Source organism: Gopherus evgoodei, chromosome 11, assembly GCF_007399415.2.
Source record: "Gopherus evgoodei ecotype Sinaloan lineage chromosome 11, rGopEvg1_v1.p, whole genome shotgun sequence".
Classification (NCBI taxonomy): Eukaryota; Metazoa; Chordata; order Testudines; family Testudinidae; genus Gopherus; species Gopherus evgoodei.
The window spans coordinates 23,876,283-23,900,031 of record NC_044332.1 but is presented as its reverse complement, the minus strand read 5'-3'; the positions used below and the strand labels follow the sequence as shown (position 1 = coordinate 23,900,031).

Sequence of the window (23,749 nt, the reverse complement as noted above, 5' to 3'; positions counted from 1 at the left end):
TGCTCGCCATAGGTCAAAGGTTGTATTACGCCACTTCCGGGTGTTTCTCCGATGCAGGGTTTAACGCGGAATTATAGACGCTGATGTTAGACTGTGCTGCATAGAGAATCCGGGTCTATGGCGTAAAATGCCCGCGAGAATAAAAAATAAAGGTGGAAATAACATGTCTTCTAGGGACAACGGAAATAGCCCCGCCTTGCGGCGCGCGGCACTAGCGGGGAGGTGGTGGCGCATGCGCAGTCAGAGTGGCACCCCCCACGTGTATTAGGTGAGGGTGTGCGGCGCTCAGTAAGTCACAGGGCGGTGAGCGGAGGGACTCGGTGCGCCATGGTGAGTGTCGCCTTTTCCTGCCGCGGCCTGGCCGTGGGCCCTTCGGCCGGGCTTGCGAGCACGGGCAGGCGGGAGGGAAGCAGGTAGGGGCCGTGTTTCTCCAGCACGTCATGTGTGGGGGCTGCGCTGGGCGCCCCGCCAGTGCCGCCCCTGGGGCTGGGAGCTGGGGGCTGCGCGCTGTGCGGCAGGGTGACTGGATGGCCCGAGTTTATAGGGACAGGCCCGATAGTTGGGGCTTTTGCTTATATAGGTTCCAATTGCCGCCGCCCCCCCCATACACACACATTCCCTGTTCTAATTTTTCACACTCGCTATCTGGTCACCCTGCTGTGGGGGGGGCAGGGTTTCCCTCCCTCCTCCCATTGCAGCTGACTGGGGACAGGGTCTCTCTTCCTTCCCCGTTCCCCATTGCAGCCAACCGGGGACAGGATCTCCTGGGTCTCCCACCCGCAGCCGGCCTGTAGGTACAGACAAGCCTCGCAGTGCCCCGCTGATGAGCGCGCGGGGGGGCGGCGGGTTACAGCACGTGGCCCAGCCCTGGGCAGGGTTGCACTTCATGCCTCGGAACTACACAGCGACCTGACCCTCCAGGCTGTTCCTCGGCAGGCTTGTTGAGCCGGCCCTTCCGCCCCCTTTGAGAAGTTAAGGCAGTGATCGCGTATAAATACCAGCTGAATAGGAGCAAAAACTGTAGAAAAGGACCATGTTCTTGCTGTGTGCTGGTGGAAATAGAAATGTCTCTCACTTCTGGCTACCAAAAGTAGCTGTATAATGGAAGTGTGTTTGTTTTTACCAGGCATCATGCCTTTATGGAATTCGCTGTCAGGAGCCTCTGAAGTGAACATGTATTTCAAGTTGACCTGTAACTTACCCAGTAACAATCTTTTTTAATATAGTTTAATCTATTTTTCCTTTTTTTGGTCTCTCTGTGAAAGTGACCTTGCATGGTCACAAAGTCATTTAGATACAATAGAAATTGATACACCAATAGAAGCAGGGAGAACAAGGATGTCCTTCTCTTCAAATGTTTTTGCTTTGTCACCTATCAGAAACAATGTTTTTTTTAAAAAAAAAAACAAAAAAACCCCTTTCATTACAGTGAGAGAGTGAGGTCATATTCGTAGGCATCTGTAACGTGTCTTTAGACAATGCTAACCCCTGCAGAGTTTGAGGAAAAAATTCCTTTCAACTTTTTTCTGACTGTTGGCTTTCTTCTATTGTATCAGAGGGATAGCCATATTAGTCTGTATCCACAAAAACAAGGAGGAGTCTGGTGGCTCCTTAAAGACTAACCGATTTATCTGGGCATAAGCTTTCGTGGGTAAAAAGGTAACTCACTTTCTTCAAGTGCCAATTTATATTTATGCCTGTATCTGTAATTTTCACTCCATGCATCTGAAGGAGTGGGTTTTTTACCCACAGAAGCTTATGCCCAAATAAATCTGTTAGTCTTTAAGGTGCCACCAGACTCCTTGTTGTTTCTTACATCGATCCTTCCCTCATGCAGTCTTTCCTGTCAGAGAAATCACTGATTCAAAAAACCGGGAGTTAGTATAAAAGGCCCTAAAGAGTTTAAATAACTTAGATTTAAGCAAGTGTTTTCAACATGTTTATAGCATTGCCCATGTCTTAATAGAAATGGGGGATGATCCACAATTAGCTAATACATTTGTGAATAACAGCTCCCTGCTTCCAAGTAGCTCTGCTTCTGTTAGCAGCACTGATCTGTGAAGCAGCAGCCCTAATGGAGGGACCTAGTCTTGTTCTTTCTCCTTGTTTTCAGCTGGTTCTACAAATGTCCAGGCTGTGTGGCATCCAGACATCTGTAGAAGCAACTGGAAAGGAGCAGAGAGCCAGCACCATGTGACTTGGCAGTTCTCCACAGACCACAACTTGATTATTTTTTAACTAAAAGTGTTCCCACTCTCTGTGCCTCTGCTTCTTGTGTTGTCTGCTTAGTGAAGTTGCAGGGATTGCAGACTTGTATGTGTCTTCTGCTCTGTGATATCAAATCCTGCTGTTATGTGCTGACTCAGTAGTTATGGCTGACATTGACAGCCCTAGACTGGTAACATTTTTGCCATTGCCTACTGCTAACTTAGTTCAAAATAATTGCAATCCTCAGTGTTGGTGCTGGGTTTACTTTCTCCACCCTGAGCTGCCCCCCCCCCCCCGCGCTTTCTGTTCATTCTCCAAGCAGCAGAGCGTCAATGTTTGTAATATACTTCAATGTACCATATGCTAAGCTTTACAAAAAAAATATAACTCTTAATACTTTTGTAAAAATGACTGGACAGTATCTGCAAAACTTCTTGCAGATAATGGCATTCCTTCAAACATTTTTTTGTATACCATATCTCAAACTTCAAAAGCGGGCAAAATAAGATGAGTGAATTGTCTTCTCTCCCAAATAACTTAGGACAAGATTTACCTTAATTATTGTATGGAATGCTAAACTTGAATATTTCAAAAGCCTTGACCAACATGTGATATGCTTAATCTTTGCTTCTCTGTTTTGAGGCATTCCGCTAAAATAACTACAATAACTGTTCCACAAGTGTCTTATATCTTAGCTATATGTGACTCTAATTTCAAACTGTATGTGAACTGCATTTAATCAGAAGTAATTAATCTTAATAACATATCTTATGTTTTTTAGATCTACAGAGGTTTAAACTACATAGGGTTTCCCTAAAGCTTTCCTTATCTGTTAATGTTTTAAGTTATCTTAGGCAGTTATTTAAAACCCCATGCATCTTAACTGTTAAACTTGTCTATTTGTTGCACATATTGAGACTATTTGGGAGCCTATTCGTTCTCTAGAATTATGGGATACCTTCTTACAACAATAACTTAGCTCCATTTTTGCTTTAATATTTACTTTTGGGCCTAATTCAGAGAGATGCTGAGTACCTGCCATCTTTATTGAAACCAGTGGGAGTTGCAGGTGCTTAGACTCCAGTCCTTCCTTTCTATTTAAATAGTAAAATTGTGGTTTTTGAACTTAGGATTGCTGTTTTGTTGCAGTCTCAAATGTGAATGGATCCTTTTTATGTATGGTACAAAAATAGCAAATTCTATTTCAACAGGCAGGGAAAGCATTTAGGAAGTTTCTTCCCCTGTTTGACCGTGTTCTGGTTGAAAGATGTGCAGCTGAGACTGTAACCAAAGGAGGCATCATGCTTCCGGAAAAATCTCAAGGAAAAGTGCTACAAGCAACAGTAGTGGCAGTTGGATCGGGATCCAAAGGAAAGGTAAACATGTCCAGATTTTGCACCTTGCTAACTTTTTTAGATGAAAGGAATAGAAGTGGGATGTTATCTAGGGGGGGAAGCTACAGGACGTCTAGCATTACATTTATATTGCATCTGATCAAAACAATAAGTGTAATACTTTGAAGACGAAGAAATTTAAAAAAAAAAGAAGTAAGTTGGCCTGAACACAAGAAGAGGACCAAGAACTCTTGAGTCCTAACCTGGCACTGGTAGCCTCTGTGACCATGGGGAAATCAACTTAGTGTTCCTGTCTCTTTATCCCTATCTGTAAAATGGGGAATAATACCTGTTTCACAAACGTTTTGAGAGCTATAGTTATTGATGGTTGTAAAGAGCTTTGAAGAAAAGACTGTTTCCGTGAGGATGGTTTCTCTTGCACTGCATCACTTACCAATTCATGCCAGAGCACCAGAGCTAGGAGTCTAAAAGTTTGTTCTAGGACCATTGAATACATTTAATTGCTGAATAGGCTTATTGATTCAATTGCTGCAGACACGCAACACTTTCCCAAGATTTAGGAGCAGAACAGAAACCTGGAGCATGACTTATATTAAATACTATCATTGATACTCCTCTGCTGTACAAAACATCATCTGTTAATTAACTAAAGTTATTTTAAATGTTCTGACTTGTGGTACTTCTATGTTGGTTTTAGTATAACTGTAGATTAAAATCCTTTAACTGGAAGGAAGTTGGTCTGTATTTGGTGGTATCTAGTACGTAAGAAAATTAATCAGAAAATGTAGATGTATCCTTCAAGGCATATGGAGAAACTACATATACAAATTTTCTCATTTTTAAGGAGTACTTATATGAGCATGTTCAGATCAGATTTCCTAGTATGAAATAGGACATAGGTGCACCTGCTGGGACTGAATCCCTGAGACCCGCCTCCCCACTGAGCAGAAGCCAGAGGCAATGCATGGGGAGTGCATATGGGGTCATTCCTTCTCTCTCCCCACCCCCCATGATTTTTGCCTAGTTTTGCTGGCCCTGCTCAGTCATATAGTGCTGCATGGCCCCGTCCCTGCACAGTAGCTTCTGGGAGCTGTGGCTGTGGGGAGAGGCAGTGGAAAATAGCTGGGAACTGCAGGGTGAGTTACTGCTGCCTCTCCCCAGAGAGCAAAAGCAGCAGCCCCTCCCAGCAGTTTACTGCTGCTTCTCCATGCAGAGCTAACACCTGGGATCTGCAGAGAGGGGCCACTGAGCATAATGGGGGTGTGTGACTTAAGCTGTTGGGTGGGGGGTGAACCTTTACATTCTGGCCCTGCCTTGACCCCCAGAAGGCTAGACATCTTTGGCAGAAGATAGCTAAACCACCCTGCTGCGGGGCAGTGTGGTAGGTGGAGAATGGGCAGGCCTGGGGGGGGGGGGGGGCTCTGCAAGCCGGTCTTTAACTGTAAAAGAGCCGCATGTGGCTCACAAGCTGTGGTTTGACCACCCTGGCTCTATATGGTAACCATGTGAGGGCAGGGCAAAAAAAGAGAATCAACTAAAAGACCAGAGGGGCAGAGTTTCCCCCCAGGATGATGTGCCCAGCCGCACATGACACACCCAGACCCAGGCACCAACACAAGCATAACAAATAAACAGGAACTGTGTTGTCCTAGGAGTTTTTTAAAAACACTGCTTCTGGAGGGATTTTTTTTTTTTTGTTCTTTATTGTTACAGACATATTTGCTAACAGGTATTTTGAAATAAATTACCCAAATTATTGAAATTGGCATGATTACATTGTATTATTTCGACAAATAAAATATGCAGAATTTGAATATACTGCGCAGATTCCCACTGAGATTAGTACTTCCACTTCCACAGTTAGTAAATATGTTCTGCTTAAATTTTCCTACATAAATGTGTGTGTGCTTATGAACAAATGTAGGATATTTGTAGAAACTTATGAGGGTTTTTTTTTCTTTCTCCCCTTTAGAGTGGAGAGATTCAGCCAGTTAGTGTCAAAGTTGGTGAGAAGATTCTGCTGCCAGAATATGGCGGTACTAAAGTAGTACTGGAAGAGAAGGTTTGTTTGCTGAACTTTTATAACTGCAAACTAAATTGGGTTATTAATATTCAGGATTATTTTAAAATCCTTCTAGCTAATAGGCCATGTGAAAATGAATAGTATTGTTGACAAACTGAATGACAGATACTACTGCTAACACTCAAAATGAGGAGCATCAAGCTGGCCCTGTGGTTTTTGCACAGTACACATCTCTGATCCTCTGCTGTGAGAGACACACTTCTGCCCCTGACACTTCCCTGAAAATGGTTCTCTGTACCTGCCACCTTATCTTGGGAGGAAAAAAAATATTGAGGGCTGACTGCAATGTCTTCCTTGCTGAGGAGAAGAGAAGATTCCAGAGCCTTCTACCACTTAATGTTACTATCCCCATGAATTTATGAATCTGTCTCAGAGGATGCTCCTGCCAGAAAAATTTACCCCAGAGCCTTGCCCAAAGGGGTGAAAAATATCCCCTGGAATGAAAGAAACAGTGACAGGCTCTCAGGGCAACAGATAGTTATAAACGTCCTTGGGTTAATAGTGATTGTGTAGTATCAGCCTCAACCTTCAGCAGTAAATCAATCTCAGGGAGTACTGACCTTGGAGCCAGTTAATAGTTCTGTGAGATTTGGCTGCAACAGATATTAACTTATTTTTTTTCTCTCCATTTGCAGGAGTATTACTTATTTAGAGATGGTGACATTCTTGGAAAGTATGTGGACTAAATTTCTCAAATGGCTGCAGTATCATGAAGTTGTCCATTCCACTGAAGTGCTGAAATCTTTTTCCATCATGTAAATAATTTCCTGTTCTTTATTTTATAATAAACAGATAACCAGTCTCTCTGAAATAACTCCTACAGTCCCATTGTAGTGATCCAAACACTTCAAAATAAAAGAATGTGTACAGTCAGAGAAATACACGTTCGTTCTTATTTGGAGTTCTGTTGAACAGTTCAAAGTGCTGGTGTTAATTTGAATTTTTGTAACTTTTTTCCAGATTTCAGAAAATTCAATTTTGATATCCTCTCAACTGTCTGGAATTTTTTTTATTTTAAAGGAATTTTAGTGATTTTTTTTTTTTTGCTGCCTTTTAGATGGTTTCATTATTAGTCTGCTTCTTTTACTGTTCCCCAGAAACAGTGAAACTGGCTACATCCAAATATGACTTCCATGCACAACTGCAGTACGGTTGTACTGACAACACTATGTTGTTTCCAAAAAAGTACACAAAGAGATGGAAGGACTCCACAGAGGAGTGCTGCAAAGATTGAAAAGTGGTATTTTATTGTAATTGCTGAACTAGGTGAGCCTTCTTTTCTTGTTCAGCCTACCTGTGGCAACATCTTTTTTGGTTTAATATGAAGCAGACATCTTGTATAGAAACATTAACTTTCATATTAAATAAGTATATACATTCACACAAGACATTGTGTAGGCAGACTAGTTGAATATTCATGTTAATTATACAGCAGAATCTTAGTGTGCTGTGTATTCACTCAGCAAAATTAGCTTCTGTAATGAAGCTTAATGTCAGTAAGATGCCAGTGTTTTTACAAAATATATGTCAGTGCATTTCTAGGGTGTCACTGCTTGCTCAGAGTCCTGTCACCTTCTGTAAAGACATAACCACTGGAGCAGAATTATCTTATCAACTGGGGTTACACAGAGGCCTTCCAAGGGCTACCTCAGCTCATCTAGATAACTGCCTAGTTTTACAGCAGGCTACATAAAAAGCACTAGCAAACTAAAATTTCATACAATGACTTGTTTATACTGCTCTATATACTATACACTACTCCAATCAGTTTCCTGAAATGGGTACCCTACGCTGGAAAGTTGAGACAGTGCTGTATTCCCCCACCTTGGCCTTTTCTGTGATGCACCCTCTCAGCAGTCAGTGAGGCTGAAGTTTGCTACTTCCTTCTTTCACCAGCAGCAAAGTGTGGTTTTAACTTGTCCAAAATGTGTACTGTGATTTAGGCCAGGAGTTCTCAACCTGTGGTCTGTGACCCCAGTGACCCTGAATCTCTGTGTCCTGATGCTTCCCTTGGGCCAGAAGCCATGAGCCCATGGGTAGAGTTGAAGGCACGGCAGTGTTGCCCCCAAAACTGCAGTGTCAGAGCTGGGCAATCTTGGAGGTAGCTCCCCACCCCCTCACCTCTCTCTGCATCTGAGGCCCCACCACCTGTCCAAGTAGGAGGTGGGAAGCAGAAACCAAGCAATGTGAGGCAGCTGCTGCTCTGATTGGTGCCATGGAGTAGGCAGCTGCACCATTCCTATTTCCTGCTGGTGCCCAGTGTTGTAGCTGCTCCTTTAGCTCCCAGCCCCCCGTGAATGTTCATGGAGCTTGTAAGAGCCACCTGGGTGGGGGATCTAGCTCCATGTCTGATAGAACCTCTAGGGAGCAGCAACTGCAGGGGAGTTCTCCCAGACCTCTACATTAGGATTAAATAAGACCCATACATTTACATCTCATATGTGGTGGTGTCAAGGTTTTTTCCCCTATTTTGAACTTTAGGGTACAAATGTGGGGACCTGCATGGACACTTCTAAGCTTAATTACTATCTACATCTGGTAACACTGCCACCACCCAGAATTTCAGTGTCTGGGGCACTTTCTGTCCCCCTAAAACTTTCCCTTCCCTGGGTTGCCTTGAGAGGCTTCACCAGATCCCTGGTGAACACAGATCCAAACCCCTTGGATCTTAAAACAAGGAGAAATTAACCACCACCACCCCCGCTTTCCCCCCACCAATCCCTGGTGAGTCCAGACCCAATCCCCTTGGATCTTAAAACGGGAAAATCAACCAGGTTCTTAAAAAAGAAAGCTTTTAATGAAAGAAAGGTAAAAATCATCTCTGTAAAATAAGGATGGAAAATATGTTACAGGGTACTCAGATTCATATAGCCCAGAGGAACCCCCTCTAGCCTTAGGTTCAAAGTTAGAGCAAGCAGAGGTAAAATCCTCTCAGCAAAAAGAAATGTTTACAAGTTGAGAAAAAACAAAACTAATCCGCCTTGCCTGGCTACTTACAAGTTTGAAACATGAAAGACTGATTCAGAAAGATTTGGAGAGCCTGGATGGATGTCTGGTCCCTCTTAGTCCCAAGAGCGAACAACACCACAAACAGCACAAACAAAAGACTTCCCTCCACCAAGATTTGAAAGTATCTTGTCCCCCTATTGGTCCTCTGGTCAGGTGTCAGCCAGGTTTACTCAGCTTCTTAACCCTTTACAGATAAAAGAGACATTAACCCTTAACTATCGGTTTATGACAGGTAGTTATGAACTTGATGGTTGGATGGGGGAACCAAGTTAGGCTTCAGCTTGTGTATACTGGGTTTGGGTTTTTTTTGTAATGGCCCTGGAGGTGTCCAGGGTTTGGAACTCACTGCCTACGTTGGCTCACAATAGGCTGGGTTTAAAGGCTTTTCCCATCATGTAGTATATGGACTACAAAGAAAATAGCACTATAGTTGTTTTGAGGTATTTGTCAATCCAAAAGCATATTCAGGAACATACAGTGGCTGTTCATTTACACAAATGTAGCATTCTTATATGGTAAATATTACCCAGCCATGATTTAATTTTAACCAAACTAACATTGTTTCCTAAGCAACCAACCCTTGCACACATTTTCTTACCAAAAAAAAAGCTAACTTCTTCAAAAGGAGATTCAAGGTCACTCATACTTAAAAAGAACAGAATTTGTTAGTCTCTAAGGTACCACAAGTACTCCTGTCCTTTCTGCGGATACAGACTAATGCAGATGCATACTAACACGGGTGCTACTCTGAAACTCATACTTAACAATGTGAAAACCTTTATACAATCTAAAAGTACTGTTATTATTGCTGACAAAACTTTAACAGTAATAGTGTGGCAAATACTGCTACTTAAAAAAAAAAAAGCCAATTATTATTAGACTACCAAAATAACTGTGAAATCACAATTCCAAGAAAAATGTAAGGAAATTATAGACCAATCCTGAGCCCATTGAAATTAATGGCAAGAGGATAGGACTTTTATTAAAAGATGCTACTTTTATTCTCTAATATTGTGAGTTAGGGTTTAATGGTCTAAGCTGGACTTCCTGAAACCATAACTGTATTTTGTATTGATCATCTGCTGATAATGTTAGCTCAGTCGTTTGATCTTCCAAGGTAGATAAGCATTGCCAACTGTGGCTGTTTTAGAGGAGACATTAAGTCAAGATCCCTGTGTCACATAATGATCTCATGTGACCTGATGTCTTTAGCTAAAATGCTCCCTACCCCAGTTTTGTAGTATCAGTTGGCTACCACCACCTCTTCATAGATGTCTGCTTGCACTACAGTGGGTCTGCATCCAAATTGGGCAAAATCATGTGGTTATTACCAGTTTGAGACAAACTCCTATTGACTTGTCTGATAGTCTGCAAAGTGTTTTAGAATGAAAGCTGCTGAATAAATGCAAAGTCATGTATTGGCATAAAAACGAAGCCTAAACACTTATCTACCTTGAAAGCTGCCCCGTTTCAATTTTACTTCATGATTCTAGTGATGCATTTTATTTCTGAAACTGAAGATTACTGTACCCAAGGGGTAGGCAACCTATGGCACAGGTGCCCAAGGCGGCACACGAGCTGATTTTCAGTGGCACTCACACGCCTGGGTCCTGACCACCGGTCCAGGGGGCTCTGCATTTTAATTTAATTTTAAATTAAGCTTCTTAAACATCTTAAAAACCTGATTTACTTTACATACAACAATAGTTTAGTTATATATTATAGACTTACAGAAAGAGACCTTCTTAAAATGTATTACCGGCACGTGAAACCTTAAATCAGAGAGAATAAATGAAGACTCGGCACACTACTTCTGAAAGGTTGCTGATCCCTGCTGTACCCTAACTATTTTAAAACCAATGGATTGTGCAACCCAAATGCTAATAAGCTTGTGCAAATGCACGTTCTGCTACCACAGCAATTATGATGCAATCACTTGTCTTCTTTGATGATGCTTGTGTTCTAGGATTTAAACAGGTCACATGATAAGTTGAATCATTGAGCTGACTGAGATTTAAAATATTAACAGCCTAGTTTGTTTTTGTAAGCTAACTATTCGTAGAAAAGAATTGGGGTAGAGTTTGTCTTTGAATGTAGGTCACTAGATAAGCCTAATATTTGAGAGTCCCTCTGAATAAGTCTTTTAAAGATAAAATGCACACAGGAGTCTTATTTGTAGTGGCTATCTCTACGGGCTTGATGCCCCATGTACCAGGCTACCAGGAGTGGGTGTTATAGTTTTTGCAGATACATTTTTCAGCAAGGGAGACCTGAGGGATACAGGTTTCCTTAGCATGTATCCCACTGATTATTTATATTTAGTGACTAAGAGTCCTAGTCATGGACCAGGACACCATTGTGCTAAGTACTGTACAAGCAGCCCAAATTCGCTTGGGTGTATTTAGCATGCTAATGTTGCTACAGGTCCTTCACCCAATATTCTGCTCCCTCCTTATGTTCTCAGGTCTCTGAGATTTTCAGCACTTCTGAAAATCAGGCCATTTATATAAGTGCCCAAAATGGATGTAGCTTCTTAACTTTATGTAATTGAAAATTTGGGGGATTTAAGATCTGTTTTCTCATCTGCAAACTGGGCTAATGACTTCCTACTTGTTTGTGTTTGTGAAGTGTGTTGAATTTCTTGAAAAAAAGGGTATTATAGTTTACAAGTGCAAAGTAATAGTGTGGCCCTGAATCCACTCTGCACTATAAATAAAGTGCTTAGATGACTGATGGACCAATATGCACAGATTACATATAATGTGAAGGTTGTTTTTATTCTGCAAGGCTATCACGGGGGGCAGGGACAGGATGACTTAGTAACTGATTTATCTGCCACGGTCATATCAATTTGAAGTCAATGACTGTGTGCCAGTAGTTACCCCTCAGGTTTTATTGCAGGGAGGGCAGCCACCTGTTAAAAATTTTCACTTCTAGCTGTTTATCTCATATCAGAGGTTGTCTATTTCCTCCTTTGCTTTATAGACTAGAGGTAGGTGAAATGGGGAGGTACAGGTACTTCTGTTCACCTCTGGACTTTCTCCCCAGCCTTTCAATAACTACATATGATTGTGGGAGTGGGGGCATAAGTATGCCTTTCAAACTTCATTCCCCTTCAGCCACCTTATAGATCCTGCCTAGAAGCAACTGTCTTGTCTTCAGGAAACTTTGTTGCTTAGGCTGGCTCCATCGCCTGTGATGATGAGGCAGGAATGTGCCTTCATGAGGCTTCTAAGTGAAAAAGCACATTATAGCCAGAAGCCCTAATCCTGCAAAAATAATAAGAACAAGAACATAAGAGCAGCCATACCGGGTCAGACCAAAGGTCCGTCTAGCCCAGTATTCTGTTTTCCGACAGTGGCCAGTGCCAGGTGCCCCAGAGGGCATGAACAGAACAGGTAATCAAGTGATCCATCCTCTGTCGCCCATTCCCAGCTTCTGGCAATCAGAGGCTAGGGACACCATCCTGCTTAATAGCCACTGATGGACCTATCCTCCATTAACTTATCTGGTTCTTTTTTGAATGCTGTTATAGTCTTGGTCTTCACAACATTCTCTGGCAAAGAGTTCCTCAGACTGACTGCATTGTGTGAAAAAAGATGGTACTTCCTTTTGTTTGTTTTAAACCTGCTGCCTATTATTTTCACTTGGTGACCCACTAGATCTTGTGTTAGGAGAAGGAGTAAATAACACTTCCTTATTTACTTTCTCCACACCAGTCATGACTTTATAGACCTCTATCATATATCTCCCCTTAGTCGTCCTTTTTCCAAGCTGAAAAGTCCCAGTCTTATTAATCTCTCCTCATATGGAAGCCATTCCATACCCCATATCATTTTAGTTGCACTTTTCTGAACCTTTTCCAATTCCAATATATCTTTTTTGAGATGGGGCGACCACATCTGAACACAGTATTCAAGATGTGGGTGTACCCTGGATTTATAAAGAGGCAATATGATATTTTCTGTCTTATTATCTATCCCTTTCTTAATGATTCTGAACATTATTTGCTTTTTTGACTGCTGCTGCACATTAAGTGGATGATTTCATTAATATTAAATAAATTGGCCAAATACTCGCTCTGACTTTCACTCATGAAAAATGAGGGTGCCGGTTAAAAAAAATAGTGAAATGATTCTTTAAACACTCATCTAACTTGGTAAAATTTAACATGGTTGGACAAATGCCAGACATAAGTAACTAAATACTGGGAGGGAGAGAGGCTTAAAGTCTCACTTAAAGCTTATTGGTTAAAAAATACCATTAATTTCTTTTCTCTTTGACTTGCAAAAACTGTGAACTGATTGAAGATTGATAGAGCTGATACATATTGCCTTCTGACAGATGTGTTTTTCAGCTCGATTTATTTGCATTTTGGAAGCTCTGCTGTCCTTGAATTGAAAGTCAGGGACAAGCAGCTGTCAAAACCCTAACTTCTGTGCTTAAGTATGGGAAGGAAAAAAAATCAGTGCCTAGTGGCAGGGGAACCCCTCCAGCTAATGAGTGTGTCTGCCTTGTCCCTTGCTTAGCTGAGCAGAATGCCATCTTTCAAGGCATTCATTAACTTTGGATTGTACCAGGTCTAAATAGGATGGAATATGAATCAGATATTTTTACCTAATCCTTCATTGTAGGCCACTATTTTCCACCTCTGATTTTATCACCCTTCACACAGAAGTGCCACGTTCAACCTTTTGACTGAGAAAACAAGCAATTGCTGAGCCTGGAATGCTGGCCTACAATGTGCTAGCGGGCTGGGAGGCTAATTACCATTCAAAGCAAACTGCATTCATGCACTAAACTGTCACCTGTTCAACATTACTATGTACATCCTGTATAGAACTGCCAACCCAGTCATGCTGTCAGCTCCCTGAGGTAGTTTCCGGGTATCTGTGGTGGAGCCCTGAGGATCCCCTATTTCCCATCACTTTATCTTGCTCAGGTTTTAACTGTCAATCTGGTCACTAAGAACAGGACTGGTCTCTCTATGAATGCTGTTAGTGACATTCCCCTAGCAAAACAAAAACTCAGAATGATTTAACAGCAGGAAATAAAGTTTACAATGTAGATTATGAACCCTTTAATGTTGGGAATAGGCAAAAGATACACTAAATGCGCCATCAAACTGAAAATGACCCTGCAAGGGATGAAAGGAAAAACTTTACAGCTTGAAAGTGTATCTCATTCAGAATTTGCTTGGTGCAATAAGAATGCATGCTCTATGGCCCTTATGCACCTTTATTCAAGGACAGAGGTGGATACAAACATTTTGATGTAGCAAGATAATTTATTTACCTTTTCAACTGATAAAAATTCCTTACCCCACCCCTTTTTATTTATCTTCCTTGCTACCAAGATGTTCAGTCTCATCCACCTTCTGATCCATCTGTCCTGTCCTATTTAATCCCCCCCCTCCCAAGTGGTTCTATTTTGCCTTCCACTCTCTACAGGCATAGCTGTCTCTGGCCTGGTCTACACTACGTGTTTATACCAATTTTAGCAGAGTCAAACCGATTTAACACTGCACAATGAGGCCCATCCACACAATGAGGCTCTTTATATCGATATAAAGGGCTCTTTAAACCGGTTTCTGTACTCCTCCCCGACAAGAGGAGTAGCGCTGAAATCGGTATTACCATATCGGATTAGAGTTAGTGTGGCCGCAAATCGACGGTATTGGCCTCCAGGCGGTATCCCACAGTGCACCACTGTGACCGCTCTGGACAGCAATCTGAACTCGGATGCACTGGCCAGGTAGACAGGAAAAGCCTCGCAAACTTTTGAATTTCATTTCCTGTTTGGCCAGCGTGGAGAGCTCACCAGCACAGGTGACACACAGAGCTCATCAGCACAGGTAACAATGCAGTCTCCTGAGAATCAAAAAGAGCTCCAGCATGGACCGCAGGGGAGGTACTGGATCTGATCGCTATATGGGGAGAGGATTCTGTGCTAACAGAACTCCATTCCAAAAGACGAAATGAAAAAACATTTGAAAAAATTTCCAAGGCTATGATGGAGAAAGGCCACACCAGGGACTCAGTACAGTGCTGTGTGAATGTTAAGGAGCTCAGACAAGCCTACCAGAAAACCAAAGAAGCAAATGGAAGGTCCAGGGCAGGGCCGAAAACATGCCGCTTCTACACTGAGCTGCATGCAATTCTAGGGGGGTCTGCCACCACTACCCCACCCCGTCTGTGGATTCCGAGGTGGGGATGGTAATCTCAGCCATGGCTGAGGATTCTCCGGACGGGGAAGATGAGGAGAAGGAAGAGGAGGACGAGCTTGCAGAGAGCACACAGCACTCCATTCTCCCCAACAGCCAGGAGCTTTTTCAATGAAGCCATGGAAGCGACGTCTGGTGAGTGTACCTTTGTAAATATAAAACATGGTTTAAAAGCAAGTGTTTTTTAATGACTGATTTGCCCTGAGGACTTGGGATCCATTCGCGGCCAGTACAGTTATTGGAAAAGTTTGTTAACATGTCTGGGGATGGAGCGGAAATCCTCCAGGGACATCTCCATTAAGCTCTTCTAGATGTTACTCCAAGAGCCTTTGCAGAAGGCTTCTGGGCAAGGCAGCCTTATACCATCCACCATGGTAGGACACTTGACCACGCCATGCATGTAGCAAGTAATCTGGTATCATTGCATGACAAAGCCTAGCTGTGTATGGTCCCGATGATTGCTGGCATTCAAGCAACATCCGTTCTTTATCTCGCTGTGTTATCCTCAGGAGAGTGATATCGTTCATGGCAACCTGGTTGAAATTCAGGAATTTAATTAAGGGGACAGAGATGGCCATTCCTACTGGGCTGTTTGCCTGTTGCTTAAAAGAAATCCTTCCTTGCAGATAGCCAAGTGGGAGGAGAGGAGAGGGGGTAATAGTGCTGAGATTTTTCGTGTTTGGCTAGCAGGGATCTTCCCTGCTACCAGCCACGCGGTGGGGGGAGGGGTAAAGCGATCATCCCAGAGAATTGGATGTGGGGGGTGGTTTTTGCTGCTGCATGTTAACAGGAAAGAAGCAGCACTGAACGGGATTTGCTTGGTATTGGGAAAGGAGGGCACTGTGTATATGAAGGCTGCAGAAGCCGAAAGACAATGGCTTACCATGGCCACATGCAAGCTGAATTCTGCTGCCCGGACCTGCGTCTGTGAGATCTCTAACACCAGAGCCGCAGGTACTCAATATTAAGATGCAAAATGCGACCTTGTAGTGAAATCACATGTGCTATGTAAGGTGAATAGTGTTGTTCACTGTGAAAGAGTATAACCATTGTTCTGTAAAATGTATCTTTTTAAATACTTCTCTCCCTTTTTTACCTCCCTCATGCAGCTGCAAATTTTTCAAGCCTCCCTACTCCATCCCGAAGGCTATCTCAGATAAGGCGGAGGAAAAAAAAGACACAAGACCAAATGTTCTTGGAAATCATGGAAGTAACCCGCAATGAAACAGCTCATCTGAATGAGTGGAAGGATGTGGTATCAAATTACAGGAAAGATGCCAGTGAACGTGAGGACAGGAGGGACCAACGTAAGGATAGGAGGGACGAACGTGAGGAAAGGAGGGGCACTCGAGATGACAGATGGCGGCAGGAAGATCAGCGGTGGCGGGATGCAATGCTGGGGCTGCTGTGTGATCAAATTGACATCATCTGACGTCTGGTGGAGCTTCAGGAATAGCAGCAGGGTCACAGAGTGCCACTGCAGCCCCTGTGTAACCACCCTCACCACTCACCATGTTCCATATCTTCCTCACCCAGACGTGTAAGAACGCGTAGGGGAAGGCTTCGTGCACCCACCCACTCCACCCCCGTGGACAGCCCAACCAAAAGGCTGTCATTACTTTGAAATATTTTTAGTGGCCTTTTCCTTCCCTCCTATCCTCCTCCCAAACCACACCCGGGATACCTTGTCAGTTCTCTCCCTCTTTTTATAATGACTTTTTAATAAAGAATACATGATTTTTAAACGATAGTGACTTTATTTCCTTAAGCAAGCTGTAATCGAAGGGGGAGGGTGGTTTGCTTACAGGGAATGAGTCAATCAAGGGGGGGGGTCATCAAGGGGAAACAAACACAATAGTCACACCGTACCCTAGCCCGTGATGAAACTCGTTTTCAAAGCTTCTCTGATGCACACCGCTTCGTGGTGTGCTCTTCTAATCGCCCTGGTGTCTGGCTGCATGTAATCAGCAGCTAGGTGATTTGCCTCAGCCTCCCACCCTGCCATAAAGGTCTCCCCCTTACTCTCACAGAGATTGTGGAGCACACAGCAAGCAGCAATAACAATGGGGACATTGGTTTAGCTGAGGTCTGAGTGAGTCAGTAATGTGCGCCAGCGCGCCTTTAAATGGCCAAATGCACATTCTACCACCATTCTGCACTTGCTCAGCCTGTAGTTGAACAGCTCCTGACTACTGTCCAGGCTGCCTGTGTATGGCTTCATGAGCCATGGCATCAAGGGGTAGGCTGGGTCACCCAGGATAACGACAGGCATTTCAACAACCCCAACTGTTATTTTCTGGTCTAGGAAGTAATTCCCTTGCTGCAGCCGTTTAAACAGAGTAGTGCTCTTGAAGACGGGAGCGTCATGAACCCTTCCTGGCCATCCCACGTGGATGTTGGTGAAATGTCCCTTGTGATTCACCAGTGCTTGCAGCAACATTGAAAAGTACCCCTTGCGGTTTACGTACTGGGTGCCCTGGTGCTCCGGTGCCAAGATAGGGATATGGGTTCCATCTATCGCCCCCCCACAGTTAGGGAATCCCATTGCAGCAAAGCCATCCACTATGACCTGCACGTTTCCCAGAGTCACAACCTTTCGTAGCAGGAGCTTAATGATTTCTTTGGCTACTTGCATCACAGCAGCCCCCACAGTAGATTTTCCCACTCCAAATTGATTCCCGACTGACCGGTAGCTGTCTGGCGTTGCAAGCTTCCAGAGGGCTATTGCCACTCGCTTCTCCACTGTGAGGGCTGCTCTCATCTTGGTATATTATGTTGTTTCAGGGCAGGAGAATGCAAGTCACAAAGTTCCATGAAAGTGCCCTTACACATGCGAAAGTTTCACAGCCACTGTGAATCCTCCCACACCTGCAAAACTATGCGGTCCCACCAGTCTGTGCTTGTTTCTCGGGCCCAAAATCGGCGTTCAATGGCTAGAACCTGCCCCATTACCAGCAGGATTTCCAAAGCGCAGGGGCCCACGGTTTGAGAGAATTCTGTGTCCATGTCCTCATCACTCTCGTCGCCGCTCTGCCGTAGCCGCCTCCTCCTTGCCTGGCTTTGCAGGTCCCGGTTCAGCATAGACTGCACAAGAATGCGCGAGGTGTTTACAACATCCATGATTGCAGTCTTGATCTGAGCAGGGTCCATGCTTGCTGTGCTATGACGTTTGCACAGTTCACCCAGGAAAAAAGGAGCGAAACGGTTGTCTGCTGCTTTCACGGAGGGAGGGGTGAGGCTGTACCCAGAACCACCCGCGACAATGTTTTTTGCCCCATCAGGCACTGGGATCTCAACCCAGAATTCCAAGGGGCGGGGGAGACTGCAGGAACTATGGGATAGCTAAGGAATAGCTACCCATAGTGCAACGCTCTGGAAATCGACGCTAGCCTCGGTACATGGATGCACATCACCGAATTAATGTGCTTAGTGTGGCCGCGTGCACTCGACTTTATACAATCTATTTTACAAAACCAGTTTATGTACAATCGGAATAATCCTATAGTGTAGACATACCCTCTCTCTTTTCCTTCTCTCTGTCTTCCCCTAGCAGGCACTTTCCCCCCTTCCTCCTTAACCTCCATCCCCATCTCAGCAGAATTTATTCTATCTCCATTCCTCCTCTCTGCTTTCCATCACCCCCCACTAGCACTCAGATAACAATGTATTAGTATTAGACCTGACAAGAATATTCCATCCTCATTCCCTCCTCCCTGTCCTACAGAAGCTGTTCCATCTCTGTGAGAGTTTTTTCCTTTGCCAGCTCTATTTCTATATCTGGATTTGTTCTATATGCACCTCCAGTGACAGCTACTGTACCCAGGTCAGGCGCCAGTGCAGGTGGGAGTGCCTGGCTTATTTCAGCCCAGAACCAAGGCCAACCCTTCTCATGCTTGCTCACTGCAGCCTGCAGCCATGGGGTACTTATTAGCCTTTCTATTCACTTCACTCTGAAGGGACCTGAGATGCTTTGTGTCCATTTTGCCATTAACATACTAGCTTGGTGGAAACCAGACCAGTTTTGCAGCCCTCTCTCTATCTTCCTGAAATACTACTTTTATAATGTTTTGACACCTTTTGCCTTTTTTTTTTCCTGGTATTGAAAGAATTAAATTCCCCTTTAATGACATTATAATTTTTTACTACTTTTTCACTTCAATTTTTTTAATGTTATTTCTAGTATTTCTAGAGAGGGGAGAGACTTTGCTTTGCTCTGGACTCGTGCCCACAATTCTATGTGACGACCAGAGAAGCGTATCGTCTGCTGCTGGACGTAGTGCAAGGAATGCTAGGAGCTGGGAATCCTGGTGCCATAGGTGAAGAACATGGATCACACTATCATCATTCCAAGAGCTAGAACCATGCTAGAGAGGACCCTGAAGGATACCATCTGCTGCCAATACGTGGAAAACCTGAAACAAAAGCCAGGCCAGGGAAAGGCATTCAAGGTGATGTGCAAGTGGGATGCCAGCAACTACTTCCTCCCCAGGAACAGCTTCACCCAATTTGCCAACTGGAGATTCATCCACAGGGCCTGGTTCTACTGTGTTCTGCTGAACGGAGCCATCCACCACAGGAATCGGGACAAGCGATGCAGGAAGTGCGGCTATGCCAACGAGATGTTACCCCATGTCCTGTGTAGCTGCAAGCCCCATTCCAGAGACTGGCAGCTGTGACGCAATGCCATCCAAGATCACCTGGCCAGAGCCATCCCGCCACTTGTGGGGAAGGTTACAGTGAACTCTGCCATCCCCAGAACTGGCCATCATCATCACCAATGTGGACTGAAAGAAGATCATCATGGTGGACATCACAATGCCCTTTGAGAACATGATCCTGGCCTTCCATGATGCCCGAGCTCAAAAAAGTGGAGAAATATGCCCCTTTGGCCGAAACCTTGGGAGCTAAAGATTACCAGGTTAAGACGCGCACAAATCATCAGAGCCTTGGGTGCATGGGATCCAGTAACAAGTGAGTGTTTAGAAATGCGGAATTGGTCAACGCTACGCTTGGCTGATATGGCAACTTATGGTGTTGGATGCCACCAGATGGTCGAGGGACTTCTACATAGAACACATCACAGGACATCAGCAATACCAGGAGGGATGAGCTGGAGCGCCGATGAGAAGCACAGTCAATAAAGTAAATGAAATACTTCCCTCATGGATTATATTTTCTAAATGGACAACCTACCTAATTCTCAATTACTAAGGGACTATCTTCATTAATTCATATATGTGCTTTCCACAACCAACTCTCTGTATAACTTTTCATGAGTGATGTACCCAAATACTTGGATGTTAAGATCTAAACTGTAGTCTTAAATTTACTCATCTAAATTTGGGTTGCTGCTGATTACGCACTATACGTATCTCATGACTTTAAAAACAAACTTTGTATTTGTGGATAATCTAAGCACTATACTCAGAAGTACAGACACTCTTTTCTCAATCTGTGTATTATATAATTTTAACAATAGCTTTAATAAAATGTTTATGTCTAGGGCTCAGGGCCCCATTGTGCTCAGAGCTGTGTAGCCATTTGATATAAGATAGTCCTGGCTGCAGACAGGCCAGAGATAATGGCAGGATGCAACAGCAGGATGTTTGAAGAAATTAACTTCATAGGAATTTCTGCACATACAGGCATCTTGTTTGCAAAATAACAACCTGGTTAGCTTGCTAGCCTTTTGGAGCCAAGTTCACATCTGATAAAAGTAGGTATAACTTATTTTAGGGGAAGTTGTATGGTATGTCAAGGAAGCTCTATGGCCTGTGTTATCTTGGAGGTCGGACTAGATGATTACAGTAGTCCCTTCTGGCCTTTGAATCTATGAATCCTACTAATTATTTTTGTGAGGCCAGGATCTTTTCTTAGGTGAAACTCCTTCATGCAGGTGTTCTGAGGCCATGGGTTCCTATCATCTGATGTGCAATGGAAGAGCAAGCAGAGGGGAACATTTCTGTAAGACACCATGGATTTTCCTCTTGAGAAAAATCAGAAAGGAAGCCATATTCCTTACTGTCGGGGATCTCTCTTATCCCAGACGGCTCAGGTTTCGTTGTCCAACCGCAAAGAGACAGGCAACAACCAGCAAGAATCCCACTATCAAGTTCTTTTATTGTAGCATGCCATACAACAGAGAACTGCCCATCTCACTCCATACAGAACCAGCCCCCCTTCACAAATTCAAACTGCTTTTTATTAGCTATTCTGTTGTGTCATCACTGTATCTTCCCAGCATTTGTTCCCAGCATACAAAACAAAGAACAACTGTTACTTCTTGATAACTTCAGGCTTAGTACAAAAAAGAATACGTTACTTTAAAAAGTGTCTGTAAGCATTTTTCTTTCCCAGCCTCTACATTCTCTTATCTAGCAAGGTCACACAGATGTCTGTGCTTGCCCGTCTACCCCAGCCAGTAAATTAACCAGTAGGCCTTGCTGTGTTATTGCTAAGCTGAACTGGGGGGCTAAGCAGAATTAGGCCAGAACTACACTCATCATTACTATCTAAATACAAGCCATGTAAGCTCTGAGAAGGGGACACTGGAACTTTTCCTTTTGGTGTGGACTGGCCCAAGGGTTACTTTTTGTTAGAGACTTTCTGACTGGCGATGAGGGTGGATCCCAAGTCTTGACCGACCCTTGCGGAGATGGCTCTAGGGCACTTTTGTCTGGTGTGATAGGCTGCGGACGCTGTACCAGATGGCCCTGGCTCTGAACCTGGCCAAGTGAGGGCCTGCAGGCTGGGGGTGGCTGTGCACAACATGGGGGAGATCAGACGGCTGCATGTCAGCAGGGGCATTATGTGCTATGGGGCAAGGGGCAGCTGCCTCCCGACTTTCCCCAGCTCTAGACGTGCCCCCCTCAGGGACAGCCAGACACAGCCAAGGCCCCTGAAGGCCCCGCCCACACCCCCTGGAAGCGGGCGGGGCGGCCCGAGGCTGCCCCGTGACCCAGCTCGCGCTTTCCCTTCCTCCGCACACACAGCGCGCGCACCACGGGGCGCGACCCCCGGCCTCTAGAGGGTTATTCTACCTCCCGCTGCCACTCCCGCCTCCCCACCGGCTCTTCCGTCTGCCTCCCTCCGCGGAAACTGCTTCACCCACAACCCCACCCCCAGTCCGCCCCTTTCTGGTCGTCACGCGGGCTGTTCCATCTTCTTTCGTCCCTCCCCACCACCAGCTGTTCCGGAGCCTCCCTCCCTCTGCTCTCGCCGTGCCTGTTCCTCCCCCTCTTCGTCAGCGGCCGCCGCATCCGGGTCCTGGGCCGCTGTCACTATGGTCATGGCGGAGGGGACGGCAGTGCTGAGGCGGAACAGGCCGGGCACCAAGGCCCAGGTGAGGCGCCGCGCTCCAGCCGCCTCCTGCCCGCGAGGGGCCGGCAGGAGCCGGTCCGGTGCGTCCCGGCGCGGAGCCGTTGGGCCTGGCCGGCCCCGTGCGGGGCTGGGCGGTGCGGCCCGCAGCGGGCTCTGGGCCCTGCTCGCCTGTCAGGGACCCGCGCTCGGGCTGTCACCGGAGCCGGGCCGCTCTGGGCTGTCCCGCGCCCGGCTGGCGCTGCTCTCCGGGGGCCTCGCGCTGTCTGCCCCGCAGGGCTGGTGGCGCTTCTCGCCGCCCCGGAGCGTGGAGCCCCCCTGCCCGGCTGGTGGGGATGAGCCTGCTCCGGTTTTAGCCTTGTCAGCTAAGAAAGGGGGTTTCTCCCCCGGGGTGGGCCGGGAGCCCCGCTCCCAGGGCAGCACCTACATGTTCGGGACTCTCGGGTCATAAGAAAGAGTCGCTGAATGTTGGTGACTCCAGCTAACGTAACCGTACATTTACGTGCCTCTCTTCATCCTGATCGTGTGTGAGTGTGTGTGAATTACTTCACCAGCCAGTGGCAGGCAGCCACCTCTGAGGTGAAATTGGACACCTTTTTAACGGCATCTAATGATGTTACACGATGGTTTAGGATGAAAGTGAACAAAACATTCAATCATCAGCAATCAGGCAGGATATTTGGTAGGATGAAAGAATAATAGTTAAGTGTCTTGGCCGAGTTAGGCCAACACCCCATCATAACAACCCAGAGTGCTGCTGGAAGTACCACATTACTCCTGTCTTGCTGGTCACTTGTGAAATCACTTTAATACCATTTCCTTCAGAACCCTGGACTAATTTTTGGGGTCTTTAAGTGTTAACCAGGTCTGACTCTTCTTAGCATATGAAAAGGAATGAAAGAGATGACATTTCCAGTATTACAAGTCAAGCAAAGCTTTAGCTTTAATTTTAAGATATGAATAACTTTGTGGTAGCTCCTTTATTGTAAGTTTCATATTTTGGTTTTAGGAGGGTGCGCATCAGTCCTGTATAGTCCTTTACAACTTTGCTTCCTCTCTTTCTAGATGTAGTTTTCCTGTTTGCTGAAACTGTAAAGGTTATTTTCCTACAGCCTGTTGAAGTTTCCTGATATTAAGCATTCAGAATTTGCTGCAAATGTCATGCTATCTTTTCCACCCTTTATTAAACTGGTTTAATTTTTTTTTTCCAATAGGATTTTTACAATTGGCCTGATGAATCCTTTGAAGAAATGGATAGCACACTAGCTGTTCAACAGGTATTTTTTGTTCTAATAAATATTTTTTCATGTGTATAAGTTTAGTCACCCAAATCTTGTGACTTTTGGCAAGATGTGAGCAACAGGGCACATTCTCTTCTTGGTTGTGATATAGTTGTTCAAAATTAACTTCATAATTCCATAGAGAAATAGAAATCGGTGTACTGGTTAATACAGTAATTTTTGTGTGTAGAAATCACTAGAATCCTGGTTTCCGGTTTCACCAGTTGAACAGGTTTTATTGCTACCTGGTAAAACTCTCTGCTCCTCTTACCAT

The 23,749-nt window shown here is 44.7% G+C and overlaps 1 protein-coding gene across 3 annotated transcripts in view; it reads left to right on the top strand.

Annotated features, from left to right (window-relative positions):
* Window positions 1-49: 49 nt before the first annotated feature.
* The window catches only part of LOC115659775 (MOB-like protein phocein), a 36,814-nt gene continuing 13,114 nt past the window's right edge, over window positions 50-23,749 (top strand). Inside the window, exons 1-4 of one of the 3 annotated variants that reach the window (XM_030580414.1) lie at window positions 92-330; window positions 3,420-3,584; window positions 5,536-5,625; window positions 6,282-6,529. In XM_030580414.1, coding sequence (XP_030436274.1) covers window positions 328-330; window positions 3,420-3,584; window positions 5,536-5,625; window positions 6,282-6,332 — 309 coding nt within the window. In that variant the 5' untranslated portion in view covers window positions 92-327 and the 3' untranslated portion in view covers window positions 6,333-6,529. Of the gene's footprint in view, window positions 331-3,419; window positions 3,585-5,535; window positions 5,626-6,281; window positions 6,530-22,055; window positions 22,221-23,409; window positions 23,473-23,749 lie in introns of those variants that run through there. The other 2 variants (XM_030580415.1, XM_030580413.1) reach the window with 2 other exon arrangements.